This window comes from Haplochromis burtoni, unplaced genomic scaffold (genome assembly GCF_018398535.1).
Source record: "Haplochromis burtoni strain Fernald_Lab_line unplaced genomic scaffold, NCSU_Asbu1 Contig_239, whole genome shotgun sequence".
NCBI lineage: Eukaryota > Metazoa > Chordata > Actinopteri > Cichliformes > Cichlidae > Haplochromis > Haplochromis burtoni.
Window position 1 is genome coordinate 656,771 of NW_024582600.1, and position 13,623 is coordinate 670,393.

Here is a 13,623-nt window from a genome sequence, read left to right on the forward strand (position 1 = left end):
CGTCCTTTGTCAGGTCGTCTGTAGTTCACGTCATGTTTCATGGCCAGGTTGTGCTTGTTTGTTTAGTTCTCCCAGTTTAGGTTAATGTTAGTTTTGCTTCAGTTAGCCTTGCTCTTTGTTTGTACATTTCTTACCAGCCTCATTAAACGGCTCGCTTTTTGTTAATACCCAAGTTTTGGTTCCACGTTCCTTTTGTGTCTGCATTTTGGGTCCTCTTTACAAATTCCTACAGTCTACCTCCACCAGACTGTGACACTTCTAAAGTACACAAAAAATGACCCAAACATCCACAAGGTTTTACATTTTTGACAGTTTATTTGGCAAAATTATGCAATCACTTACTGACCCTTTACCAAATTGTGTAAAAATAAAATGTCTACATCAAGCTTTTTTTTTTTTTTTTTTTTTTTTTTTTTTTTTTTTACTGACTAAAATTACACAGCTTCTACCCTGTGATTCTGAGGAATTATGGTTGGACATTGACAGTACAGGTGCACTTGAGGTCTCTGAAGGAGGAGCAGTCAAAGTCAGCCAGGACGGTCTTCTTGCCAGTCTTCTTGGGAAGTAAGAAAAACGTAACACGAAACCTGTGGCTTGGTTTTAGGTCTGGAAGTCTGAGGGAAACATAAGAGTAAAACAGAACAGTTAAGGTTAATGTTTAATTTGTGAGACCGGATTGGTAAAAGCTTGTGTTCCTAGAACTGTGACGACAGGAGGAAGCTGCAAGATGGGCCAAGGAGGTGAGCAGAAGTTTCTCCACTGGAATTTTGCTGTCCTGATTTCAATGGCCCATCCACTGTTTTACTCCACTGTTTTACACACCATTACAGAAATCTCAGGGACTGCTGAGCACTGTAGTCAGTGGCTAGATAAAGGGGAACGACCCCAGCTGAGCCCCGAGACGTTAGGGACCCAAACCCAGGTGTGATCAGCTTCTAGTGAGCCTGTGTCATTTGAGGTGGTGTGAAGACGGAAATAATGCCATTGCTACATGGAGGAAAAACTGGTGCACACAACACTTGTTGTGTAAAACTGTACACAAGCATTTAGAATCCAGATAAGTTTAAATTATGCACACATGCTTACATGCAATTTTGCTCTCCGTCCACGAGACCACTTCCAGAAATAGTCAGAGTGCAATCTGTCAGTGTCTTGTTGACTGGGTTCATGAAAACCACTTCAGCAGTTGTGCTTTGGTTCACGCTTGCCAGACTGGGAGTCTAAAAGACAAAGATTTTACAGTTCAAAAACTTTTGCATATGCAATATTTTTCCCAACCAAAAATTAGAAACCACAACACGTATATCACTTTCAGTTTATGCAACTTCTGCTATAAATATGACAGCCCACATCATACAACACCACAGATACAGGAGGTGCATGTTTTATACACAGTCATGCACATAGAAAAACACTCACTCTCTGACCATCGCGCATGATATCAGATAAAGGTTTGGGCACACTCAAGTGTTCCATCCCGAAGGACAAATATGAAATTTGGTATACATTAAAGACTGCCAACTGTAATAATGTGACCTAACTCCTCATGTAGCAATCAGTTTCAGTCTAACTGTACCAGCTCCATGACCAATTACTTTTAAATACAAGACATGTCAACTGGCAGCGATGGTGCTTTTTGTTTTGTGCTAATTTAGCAAGTCTTTATTTCATTTCACATAATTATATTTATCATTAAAACAAGTACAGCAGGAGATAACAACAGCTGTGAGCTAATGTGTCAGTTGTTCTTCGAACAAAGCTACAAAATGATTACAGAGTGAGAGAGATGGTAGTTTTTTACTCACTGTGATGGAGATTGGAGGATCCAACAGAATGACATCATTCACTGCTAGGTAGACATTTTTCGGCTCCAGCTTATCTGTGACCATAGCTGAAATCTTCATGCTGTCAGAGTCCACCATGTGCTCATGGTACACCAAGAAGGGGACCAAGATAGGGATGGACAGATCTGGAGCAGACAGAGGGAGAGAATTATAGTTGTTGCAGTCTCTCATATGACCTGATCTCTCAATCTGTCTTTGAGGTATCTCTAATCTAAGAATAAACCCCACCCCACAAAAAACACTTCAGTCCTATCCAATTGACTCACCTTTCCCAGGCAGCAGTGTCTCTTCCTTTACCTCACTCTGGATGTTTTCAACCGGTGAGCCATTGTATCTCATGGCCTGGACACTGATATTGATGGACACAGGCCTGGCAGTGCGGCTTTCACTGTTCAGCACCAGCTTCAGACTCACGTCCTGACCGTCCTTTGGCTTGGATACCTGCAGCATCACAAATAGAGGAATAAGGTACAATTCCCTGTGCACCAGGTTTATTATGCACAATTCCTTAAAATATGATTAAAAAGATATGCTTAAAACAACAGCTTGTGAGATTTGAGTTTTCTTAATTTAGAAAAGCACTTTGCTTTTAGGTAACAACGGTAATGGTCATCTCTTTTGAATAAGTTGTGGTTTTTGGGTGGTTTTTTGTTAAAATTGATTTACAATAGAGAGCATTAAGCACAGCCTTTGCTAATTTCAGCCAGTGGCTATAAACTATGAGTGATTCGTAATTAGACAGTATTCAGTGTGCTTCATGCACAAGATATAGTTAAAACGTAAAGTTTTCATTCTCATTAAAGCACATACAGTAAAGACAAATGCAATCCTTAGTTCCAACAAAAACATTTGGCCCAATCACCACCACAGTTGTTAACATTAATGCTATTTGTGGGCCTCCTGATGACATTTCAAAAGAAAACTTGTCAGATGATGATCCTGCAAACAGCCAATCCACCAGTTATTCATCTAACTGGCTGCTCAGCTAGAGCAGGACAAGTGTGCTAAAATGGTCATACGGTAGACACTTGAGTATAGAACTGCATATAAGAGACAACACATTTCACATTGACAGTGCTTTTTTCAGTCCTTTTTATGGTTTTATGGGGTCTGGTGGATTGGATGAGCTTTTATTCATTAACTGTTTTGGTTAAATTATTAAAATTAATTTAAAAAGGCAACAGAGGTAACTTTTTGTTACATTTGTAATAATAATTTTTTTTAGAAAATCCAGACACCAAGTAAGTACTAAAATATATTTAAGATTCACTTAAATAGAAAAATAAAGAGATACAACAGGAACTCTGTGATGTACCTCTTTAAATTGGATGTTTATTTTTGGCTGTGGAACGATGCCCCCAGGAGATGTTCCGTTGGTACTGTTTGTGGCCCCTTCATTGCCCATTGTCTCCTTATTTCTGGAGAGGGCATATTTAAATACGGTTCTCTCCTTCTCAGTGCCTGTGGGGATTGAAAATGTTGTTGAGTTCAAGATTCACAAATTCATTTTTATCAAATAATATCAAATGTTCAGACCATAATGAAATGAACCTTCTCATTACTGATGAAGTTTATTACATCTTCATCTGCAATATATTTTGCAAATTCCTATTACTCCATTAGGTTTATATAGTTGAATTTTGAAATTCCCAATAATACAAAATGTGACATAAATTATGAAATAATTCACAGAAATAACTTTAATCTGTCAAAAGTAATAATAAATAAAAAATTCCATAAATCTTAACCAATGAAAGTCAGACATTGCTTTTCAACCATGCTTCAACTGAATTATTTAAAAAATAAATGCATGAAACAGGCCTGGACAAAAATGATGGTACCCCTAGAAAAGAATGAAAATAATGTGACCAAAGGGACATGTATGTTAATCCAAAGTGTGTTCACTAATCAGCATCACAGGTGTCCACAATCTTGTAATCAGTCAGTGGGCCTATATATAGGACTCCAGGTAGTCACTGTGTTGTTTGGTGATATGGTGTGTACCACACTCAACATGGACCAGAGGAAGCAAAGGAAAGAGTTGTCTCAGGAGATTAGAAAGAAAATAATGTTAAAGGTAAAGGCTACAAGACCATCTCCAAGCAGCTAGATATTCCTGGGACTACAGTTGCACATGCCATTCAGAAATTTAAGATCCATGGGACTGTAGCCAACCTCCCTGGATGTGGCCACAGGAGGAAAATTGATGACAAATCAAAGAGACGGATAATTCGCATGGTAACAAAAGCCCAGAAAGACTTCTAAAAAGATCCAAGCTAAGATTCATTCTCAAAGAACATCAGTGTCAGATCGCACCATCTGTTGTTGTTTGAGCCGAAGTAGGCTACATGGGAGATGACCAAGGAGGACACCATGGTTGAAAACAAATCATAAAAAAGCCAGACTGGAATATGTCAAGTTTCTGGGAGAATGTCCTGTGGACAGATGAGACAAAAATTTAACTTTTTGCCAAGGCACATCAGCTCTATGTTCACAGACGGAAAAATGAAGCATATCAAGAAAAGAACACTGTCCCAACTTTGAAACATGGGGGAGGCTCGGTTATGTTCTGGGACTGCTTTGCTGCATCTGGCACAGGGTGTCTCGAATCTGTGCAGGGTACAATGAAATCTCAAGACTACTCGATTCTAGAGAGAAATGTGCTGGCCAGTGTCAGAAAGCTCACAGGTCATGGGTCTTACAACAGGACAATGACCAAAAACACACAAAAATGGCTAAGGGGAAAGCATTGGACTATTTTAAAGTGGCCTTCTATGAGCCCTGACCTCAATCCTATTGAGCACCTTTGAAAGGAGCTGAAACATGCAGTCTGGAAAAGGCGTCGTTCAAACTGGAAACAACTGGAGCAGTTTGGTCATGAGGAGTGGGCCAAAATACCTGCTGAGAGGTGCAGACGTCTCATTGACAGTTACAGGAATCGTTTGATTGCAGTGATTGCCTCAAAAGGTTGTGCAACAAAATATTAAGCCGTGGGTACTATCATTTTTGTGTCCAGGCCTGTTTCATGCATTTTTTTTTTAAATAATTCAGTTGAAGCATACTTGAAAAGCAATGTCTGACTTTCATTGGTTAAGATATATAGAATTTTTATTTATTACTTCTTTTGTCAGATTAAAGTTCTTTCTGTGACCATTGTGAGTTTTTCTTTCATTGACTGAAGGGTACCAACAATTTTGTCCACGTGTGTATAGTTTCATAATATCAGGATGGCAATGGACGAAATGGTCAGCTCAAATCTTTGAGTTTGTCAGCTGAACTCACCTTCCTTGTACTTGTACTTGTCTGTGATGTCCAGCCTCGTGTTGGAGCCAACAGTCTTGGTGGAGATATTCTGTCCGACTGACTTGGTGTCAGAGAGCATTTTCGTCATTGTGCCATCAGCTTTACACTGAACACAAAAAAACTATTTAGAACACAAAACTAGACATAAAACATTTCTGCCAAAGACTTCCTTCTAAATGTGATATTCATGTATTCATAGAGTCGAGCTATGTATACTAACCAGCCAGTCAATGCAGTCCGCATTGACCTCAGCAAAGACAAATGGGACATCATATTTGAGATCAGTTTCTCCATCCAAGATGGCTTTGACTGGGGCTGGACCGTAGCAGTATACACCTGCATATGTAGAGCAGCTCATTCAGACAAAGTGTTCAAACGCAATACTTAGAAATTAATCTTATATTTACTATCAATAAATTAAAGTAATAAAACAAAGGAAGAAACAGTTTAGACAAGAAATTTCATACCGTCACTCTTTTCCTGTGGTGTTGGATCCACAACTTGCCACCCGTCATATTTTCCATCCTTTGCCAGGTCAGTTCGGGTCATCCAGCACTCTAACCAGACGTGGAAGTTCCTTAAACAGATACAGAACACAACATTCTGATGTTGGAGTGAGTGGAAACTCAACACTGGATTTAGAAAGTCCAGAACAGTCAACAGAGCTGGACTAAGTGACAGCATAAGGAAATTAAAGTGGTTGATCAAAAACTGGGGGGGTTGTTGATGATTTTGACAAATTAATTTAAACATGGACAATTACAAAGAAAGAATAATATACCATCTTCAGCTGCACTAAAGAGTAAAACAGTTAAATGTGAATTATAAAATATTAGGGCTCTCTCTTATAAGTCCTTTTTATTAAATGATTTAATAACTGACAACATATTAATTTGTTCTGCCTTACTGAAACCTGGTTACAACAGGTTATATGAGTCCACACCCCCTCCATCCCACTGTCAGAATATTTGAAACACAGGATGAGGAGGTAGAGTGACAACAATCTTCTACTTTTCTACTTCAATCTATTAATCAAATTAATCATAGACTTAGATGGAGTTTTAATTCATTTTGAAAGCCTAACTCTTGGCCTAGTCCACCATAACGGAAAAAATCAAAAGTCAGTTTTATGTTACTATCTATCTTCCTCCCGGCATCCTCCAGATATCATGGGAGGCCCCTGCAATAGCCTAGACCTACTGCAGCGTAACTAAGAGAGGATTCAGGGCCACCTGATCCTTCCCTAACTACATGCTTAATAAAAAAGAAATGGTTTAAGTCTAATCTTAAAAGTAGAGATGGTGTCTGTCTCCCAGTTCCAAACTAGGAACTGGTTTCACAGAACAGGGGCCTGAAAGCTGAGGACTCCCATTCTACTTTTGAATATTCCAGGAACCACAAGTAAATCAGCAGTGCAAAGTACAAATTAAATGAAAAGCCAGACCCTCCCCAGCCAAGACTCACAGACTTCATAGGTCCTAGAGGTGGGAATCACCATACATCCCACGATACGATATTATCACAATACTTAATGCACGATACGATATTATTGCAATTTTTAAAAAAATATTTTGCAATATTCAGATTCTGTACATAAAGTTAAACTTTATCAATATTAATTTTATCTAATATCAAAGTCTCGCACTCAGTCTTTCTCTCATTTCAGTCAGTTTTATTGTTGACAAACTGAACGGTTTGTATTACAGTCTAGTCCAACTTAACTGAATGCAACCATCTGGTACAATTATAGCTATTCTGAACTATGCAATTTATGAAAACTATGCAGCCCATTCAGCAACTGAAGAATTTGAAAGTAAATTAAAACAAAATATAAATTTACATTAAATAAAAAAAGTTTTAAAATTAAAATAAAACATGTCTTAAAGTAAAATAAGTAAACTGTCATGTTTATTGCTGCCAAAAAAAAGTTAAACACATTTGGACAGTGAAGGAATGTCAGGATTCTTCCTCAGAAAAAAGGATCAACATGCTCTGAGCACATAAACCTTTTTTGTAACAAAATATCGATTTCTGCTGTCCCTGTATCGATACATTATTAGCAAACAAAATATCACGATACTACACAGTATCGATTTTTTTCCCCACTCCTAATAGGTCCCTCAAACTGCCAGGCCTCTGGCTGAGGACCCGAGGTTAAAGGACAAACAAATCTCACATGCAGGGTGAGTGGGGAAAAAAAATAAAAAATAAATCTATATATCTATATATATATTAGGGGTGCAACGATACTCATATCGATATTGAACCGTTCAATACAGTGCTTTCGGTTCAGTACGCATATGTATCGAACAATACAAAATTTTTAATTTATTTTATCAACTTTTCTTCTGACGATGCTGTCTGTGTTGAGAGCTCAGTGGATCTGCGTTTGACTACTCCGTCTAGGCTGCACTGTCGAGCGCAGATCCACTGAGGTGCAGGCAAGCTAGCAAGACAGAAGCTAAGCTCTCCTTGCAACATGGCAAATTGAACCTCCCCCACCCTCATTCAGATCTGGCCTTTGGAACTATTTTGGTCTTCATGTGAAGTATGACCCTGAAGGTAAGCGCGTCATGGACAAAAGTAAAACAGTATGTTGGATGTGCCACGCAATGCTCAATTACATTGGTGGGAACTACTGCGTTAGCGCCGTTAGCTCGTTAACGTGTTGACGCCGTCCAGCTGAAGCACTGGGCGATCCGTGGTAGCTCGTTAACGGAGATTTGCTGTGTTGTGGCGTTAACGTCATTTCAGATTAACGCTGACAGCACTAGTGGGAACACAACGAATATGACTGCACATTTACACCGACATCATCCTAGTGCAAAGACAAGTGGAAGCAGACAAAAACAACAAGCACGCATGCTATAAACTTTACCTGAGTCATTTAGACGGCCGTTAGCACAGGATTCTCCTCATGGAGACCTGATATGTTTCATATGCTGCTGAGAATATAGCCCAGAAGAAGTGTATAGTATAGCTTTTATTTTGGAAAGAGTCATTTCTCTGTAATAAACTCTCGAGTAATTTCTCGATCAGATAGATTTATTATTTTATTACTTTGTTGTTTCAGCAACATTAAATTTAAAAACTGTACTTTTGAGTTAAAATATATATTTATAATTTTAATAAATGACAAATTAAAAAGGCATGAACATTTTTTTGTATCGAAAAAATATCAAACCGTGACACCAAAGTATCGAACCGAATCGAATGTGAATTTTGTGTATGTTGCACTCCTAATATATAGATATATATAGATAGATAGATAGATAGATAGATAGATAGATAGATAGATAGATAGATAGATAGATAGATAGACAGATAGATAGATAGATAGATAGATAAGTAGATAGATGTCTTACCAGACACTGTCGTGGGTCTCTTTCTCTCTCACTCCATAGTCAGCATGGTACACATCAATGGTGAGATTCTTGTTATTGTCATGAGCTGACTGGAAGTTGGTGATCACACGGCATGGGATGCCCAACAGACGCATTACTGGATCCCAAAAGACAAAGAAAACAGCCAAAAAAAGAAAAGAAGTGAATGAAGCATTTGTCAAATTGTACATTAGATTTTATTGTTAAATATCATTATTCTTAATGCTATGCCACTAGCTGGCCCAGTGATAGAAAGTTGTAAGTAAGGAAAAGACAGATGCATATCAGTAATATTATGAACTTCCAGAGAACATCTAGTATTATCCTACATTAGTACTTTGGTCTAGAAAATTGGTGGTTGTACTGTGAGTAAGGACTTGCAGAGTTAGTAAGTACCTGAACACATCACGCCAGCAAATACCCAGCACTGTCCATATTTGACTGATTGGCAGTTGATGTCATACCAGTGCTTGAGGATGGGATAGCTGCCAGACCAGTGAGTGGGTTCATTCCCACCCGAGTATGGACCTGACCACCGTCCCTCCACGACGCCATAGTCATCATTACTGTTGATCTGGAAGCAAAAAAGGAAAACAAAGTTCTCCTTCTTATATTGTGATTTATACAAGTGAGCTATGGTTTCCCTCAAAATGGTTATAAAACATTGATTAACAAAATGCCATAAACCATTCCTTCCTACATGTTACCTTGATTCCTTTTATATTTAAAGTATAATCCTTTAAATCACCCTTTTGCAGAAATGTTCTTTGCAAATAAAATACATCTGTACAGAACAGATGTATATTCATAAATATCCTACCATGGCGCTGACCACACGACTGACGTAGATGGGGTTACAGCGAGCAGAAACATCATTGGCTGCATTTGCCAGGTGTTTGGGGTTGACATCCAAGATCTTCAGACAAATCTTCACCATGTCTTCTTCAAACTGGGCAGGAAGAGAGCAGCTTATCTTAAACTACAGTGGTGTAAGTCATTCATACTTCATAGCAGAGCAAGTCTATTCATACTTATCGTCAAAAATTATCTACAGTAGTGTCAGATTGTGTCTATGTGACTCACTGAGTCATTCTGTGTGAGTACATTCTTAAAATTTACCTGCAAGCAATTAGCAAACATAAATATGTTTTTGCTTATGCAAAGGTTGATGGTGGTTACATCTTCTTTCTCTTGTGTTAAACATTTATCAAGAATCTTAAATTATTCTAGATACTGTATACACCCCTTTAAATTAACCAGTTTTATTTTGCTTTATAGAAGATAAAATATTATAGTGGTGTGAAGACAATGGTGTTTAAACCCTTAAAATAAAATATGCAGTAGCAATAAAATTTTAGCATTATTCAGTAGCTACCATTTTGAAAGATAAGATTGTGCCTTTTTAATATGGTGCTATTTGGTGTCTATTTATTAAACTCAGTGTCAAAAATCTAATAAACCTACACAAAGTGTGTTTGTATGTGTGTACTGGTTTTTCCTATCTTGGTGTAGACCAAAATCTAAAATGTACCATACTTGTGGGGCCCAACCAAAACCCAAGTCCCCATGAGTTTGAAGGCATTTTTCAGACTGTGTGTGTGTGTGTGTGTGTGTGTGTGTGTGTGTGTGTGTGTGTGTGTGTGTGTGTGGTGTATACCTGCCCAAAGTCCCAGGGAACAGATCTGATGTAGTTCTCACTTCCACTATAGATTATACCATGTTCATTCAACACATACTCCTGTCTCTGTGCCTCATCAGAGAGAGACACTGAATCGTCTACAGTAAAAAGGACAGGGATAAATACTTAAGACATAAAGATCAATGGATAGTGTTTTTAAGGAAAACAACAGCAACAGATGAACAGTGTTGATGGACAGTTAGGCAAACTGGCAGCAGACAGAAAGATAACAAACCTACCAGGGCACCAGGGATTGAAGAGCACTACCAGAGTTGCCAACAAGGTTTCCTCGTTCCTATATCTGGCAGTTAAGTTGTACTTTCCGATTGGAGCGTCAGCTGGAGGGGTAATGGTCAAATTCAAGGAACCCGTTAGTGGGTAAGATCTCTTCTCAAGCTCCATCTTCCATACCGCCTTCGCTGACGGCGAACGGCTGATTTTGTCTGGAATACCAAAGCATGACTTTGTCCCCAGGTTCTCGGATGGATGTTTTCCTGTTGAGAGGATTCACAGAGGTAATAGGTAACTAGAGATAAACAATACAATACAATCAAACCGTTTTAACCACCAAAGATGGACATTATGAAAACTATCCTTCTTAAACCCGCATTAATTCTAATGACCAGCAGGTGGTGACTGTTTAAAAAAGTGCAGTTGCAAAGAAGACTATGAGAAAACAGCAGTAAGTAAACACTTTAATGGTTTATGGTTGCAGTCCCTATTTTCAAATTTTACTGAATGCAACATCATGTTCCTGTTACAACGTTGTTCTTCATTATTATCAGAAACAATGCTCTATGAGTGACAAGTCACTAGTGCAGGTGTGTGTCGTGTTTCTCAGTCCTTTTCCTTGACATGTCAGTCAGGTCAAGGCTTTAAAACACCACTGTCTATAAACTGGTGGAAACTGTCACACCAACTGGATCCATCTTTAACTTACCGTCTATGGTCCCTGACAGGACCTTCCATGTCCAAAAAAAGAATTTAATAAACATAAATCAGTACCTTAAAGATGCATCATTACTCTTTTTTTTAAATTATGCATTAAAAGGGGAAATGGGTTCAAAGTTGAGCACAGTTCAAGAATAAATCTATGGAGCTATAAATGAGCATTATAGGTTACCATTTGAAAGTTTAGCCATGTTTACTAAGATATTGACCACATATACATGTACAACACAGAACAAGTAAATGTGTCTCATTATAGACTTGCACCTCTCACTCTATGACAGCTGGGGTAAATATTAACTTTCAAACTTGTTAGAATTTGCATTATGTACTGTACTTCCATGTACATTTCAATCATGCCAGTCACTGCCTCCCTTTTTAATTTCATGCCAACAAAGACATTGCAACCAATGACTGAAAGCAAAAGAAAAACTCTGGTCACATCCAACTGTGCTAGTAGGTGAAAGCCTTTAAGAAGTAAAGCTTAGTTTATTTACAACAGAGCCTTTCCCCTTTGTGTTATGTCTAGCTTTCTCCTCACCCTTTCAATTGTCTGCTCCACCCTCATTGCTGTCACCTGACATAATTTCTCTTAATCTCTCTTTCTATTAATAAATATAAAACCTGCTCTCTGGTTGAAATATCTGGCTCCTGTGTTTAAGAGCTCTTTTTAAACTACACTAATGTACAATGTATCTTTCATTTTTAATGGGTTTCACAAAGGTCTTGATAGACATCCATATTAAGCATTCCGAAACATTAATATTGCTGATAAAACAGAGAAAAAGAAGAAAATAGAGAAAACAGAAACAAGAAAAAAAAAACCCTCATAAAACACTGTTGATACATGGAAATCAATTTTCAAACAGTTCTTTTATTACTTCAATAAACAAAATCTATTAAAAGAAAGTTATATGCAATTTAAAAAATATCTTCATTGTATAACTACAGACCAACCTGTTTCTGCAGTGATGGTGAGCGGGTAAAGGTCAGGGTTGAAAGGTTGCGTCAGTTCAACTTTCACAGTGAACGGCTGACCTCTCCTCACAATCAGCTGATCCTTTGAGAGTTTTTTGGTGTGGTGTTCAGTGTTGTTGATCTCATAGTTGAGACCGACTCCTTTAAAAACTGGAAAAAATAAAAATGTAACTGAAACAGACAAAATCAAAAGAATTGTGGCTAGTTTTCCAGGATACTGGAACCTTCATCCTGTTAATGTCTTTTGTGTGTGTGTGTGTGTGTGTGTGTGTGTGTGTGTTTTCCTTTCCCCTTTCTCTCCATATGTTTGCCTTAAATGTCAAATTAACTATTCCACACTTAAGGACTAAAGCCCACAGTGGTGATATGTTTACTCCATCTTTTCAAACTGTCAAGAATTGCACCTTTACTTTGACAAAGTTTACTTGCTGAGTTCAAATCTGAAAACCCCTTTCCTCCAACATGTCCTACTTTTTAGTTATGATGTTGATGCAAGAATTGGACAATTAGGATGACTGAACAGAAACAGCAACACATTTCAGCATTTAAGAAGTAAGTTTGGTCTTGAGATAAGAAAAGCCAGATGTTTCATTCTAAGGTTATTTATAGATGTCTGCTCAAGAAATGGATAAATGTAAGCACAATAATTTAATGGAGCTCAGAAGGTAAAGCAGGTCATCTAATCGGAGAGTTAGTGATTCAATCCCTGGCTGCTTCAGTCTGCCTGCCAAAGAACATTGGACAAGATTAAACCCCTAGTTGTTCTCTGATGTCTCCGTCAGAGTATAAATATTAGACAGAAAGTACTGAGGCATAAAAAAGTGCTTGTGTAATGTGTGTGAATGAGGCATGCTGTATAAAAATCAATCTGGCATACTGGTATTTAAACTGACTTTAAACTGACTTGAACCTGGACCTAATTTTGTTTTACAGAACATATTTTGGATTTTCACAGTTGTGAGATAATGACCACAGGCACGCCGTTAGCTTTGTCTGGGTTTTGTTTTTTATTGTGATAAAGTTGAGCATATCACAAAAAAAAATCTTCACTTGCTTTAATCCAATGCATTTTTATTCCCCAGAAGCTTTTTTAAAGAAACTGCAAAGGTGACTGAAGTCACATCATCTATAAGCATTTTATGATATTGTATTTAATTTACCAGATAAAAACTGACACAGATGCAACCTTTTCTAAAAATCTCTTTTTTATTTTGCTTTTGCTTCTAACAAACCATGTGATATAATATTATGTAAATACATTTTATTATGTAAATAATACATCTTGTGTTAAAAAGAAAATGTAAATAACAATACATTCTTCATGCATACAATATATATATGGTGCGATGTATTGTAAATGATGGTAAAATTCAGTTAATGTACATTCAAAAGTTGCTGTACTTACTTGACCGTCTGGTCTCCGATGACATCTTTCTAGACTTTCTGCAGCAGTTTAAGTACAGCGAGAAGCTCTCTGGAAGGCGCTGAC

General features: G+C 37.7%; 1 protein-coding gene across 1 annotated transcript; it reads right to left on the minus strand.

Annotated features, from left to right (window-relative positions):
* Positions 1 to 409: 409 nt before the first annotated feature.
* tgm8 (transglutaminase 8) lies at positions 410 to 13,617 on the minus strand. The gene is made up of 15 exons (XM_005938063.3): positions 13,540 to 13,617; positions 12,114 to 12,284; positions 10,448 to 10,702; positions 10,188 to 10,306; positions 9,351 to 9,479; positions 8,927 to 9,104; positions 8,513 to 8,648; positions 5,615 to 5,724; positions 5,368 to 5,483; positions 5,127 to 5,253; positions 3,160 to 3,305; positions 2,111 to 2,285; positions 1,806 to 1,969; positions 1,087 to 1,220; positions 410 to 614 (listed from the first exon to the last, which is right to left on the minus strand). The coding sequence occupies exons 1-15, from the start codon at positions 13,562 to 13,564 to the stop codon at positions 467 to 469; spliced, it is 2,133 nt and encodes a 710-aa protein (XP_005938125.1). The 5' UTR covers positions 13,565 to 13,617; the 3' UTR covers positions 410 to 466.
* Between the last annotated feature and the right edge of the window lie 6 nt (positions 13,618 to 13,623).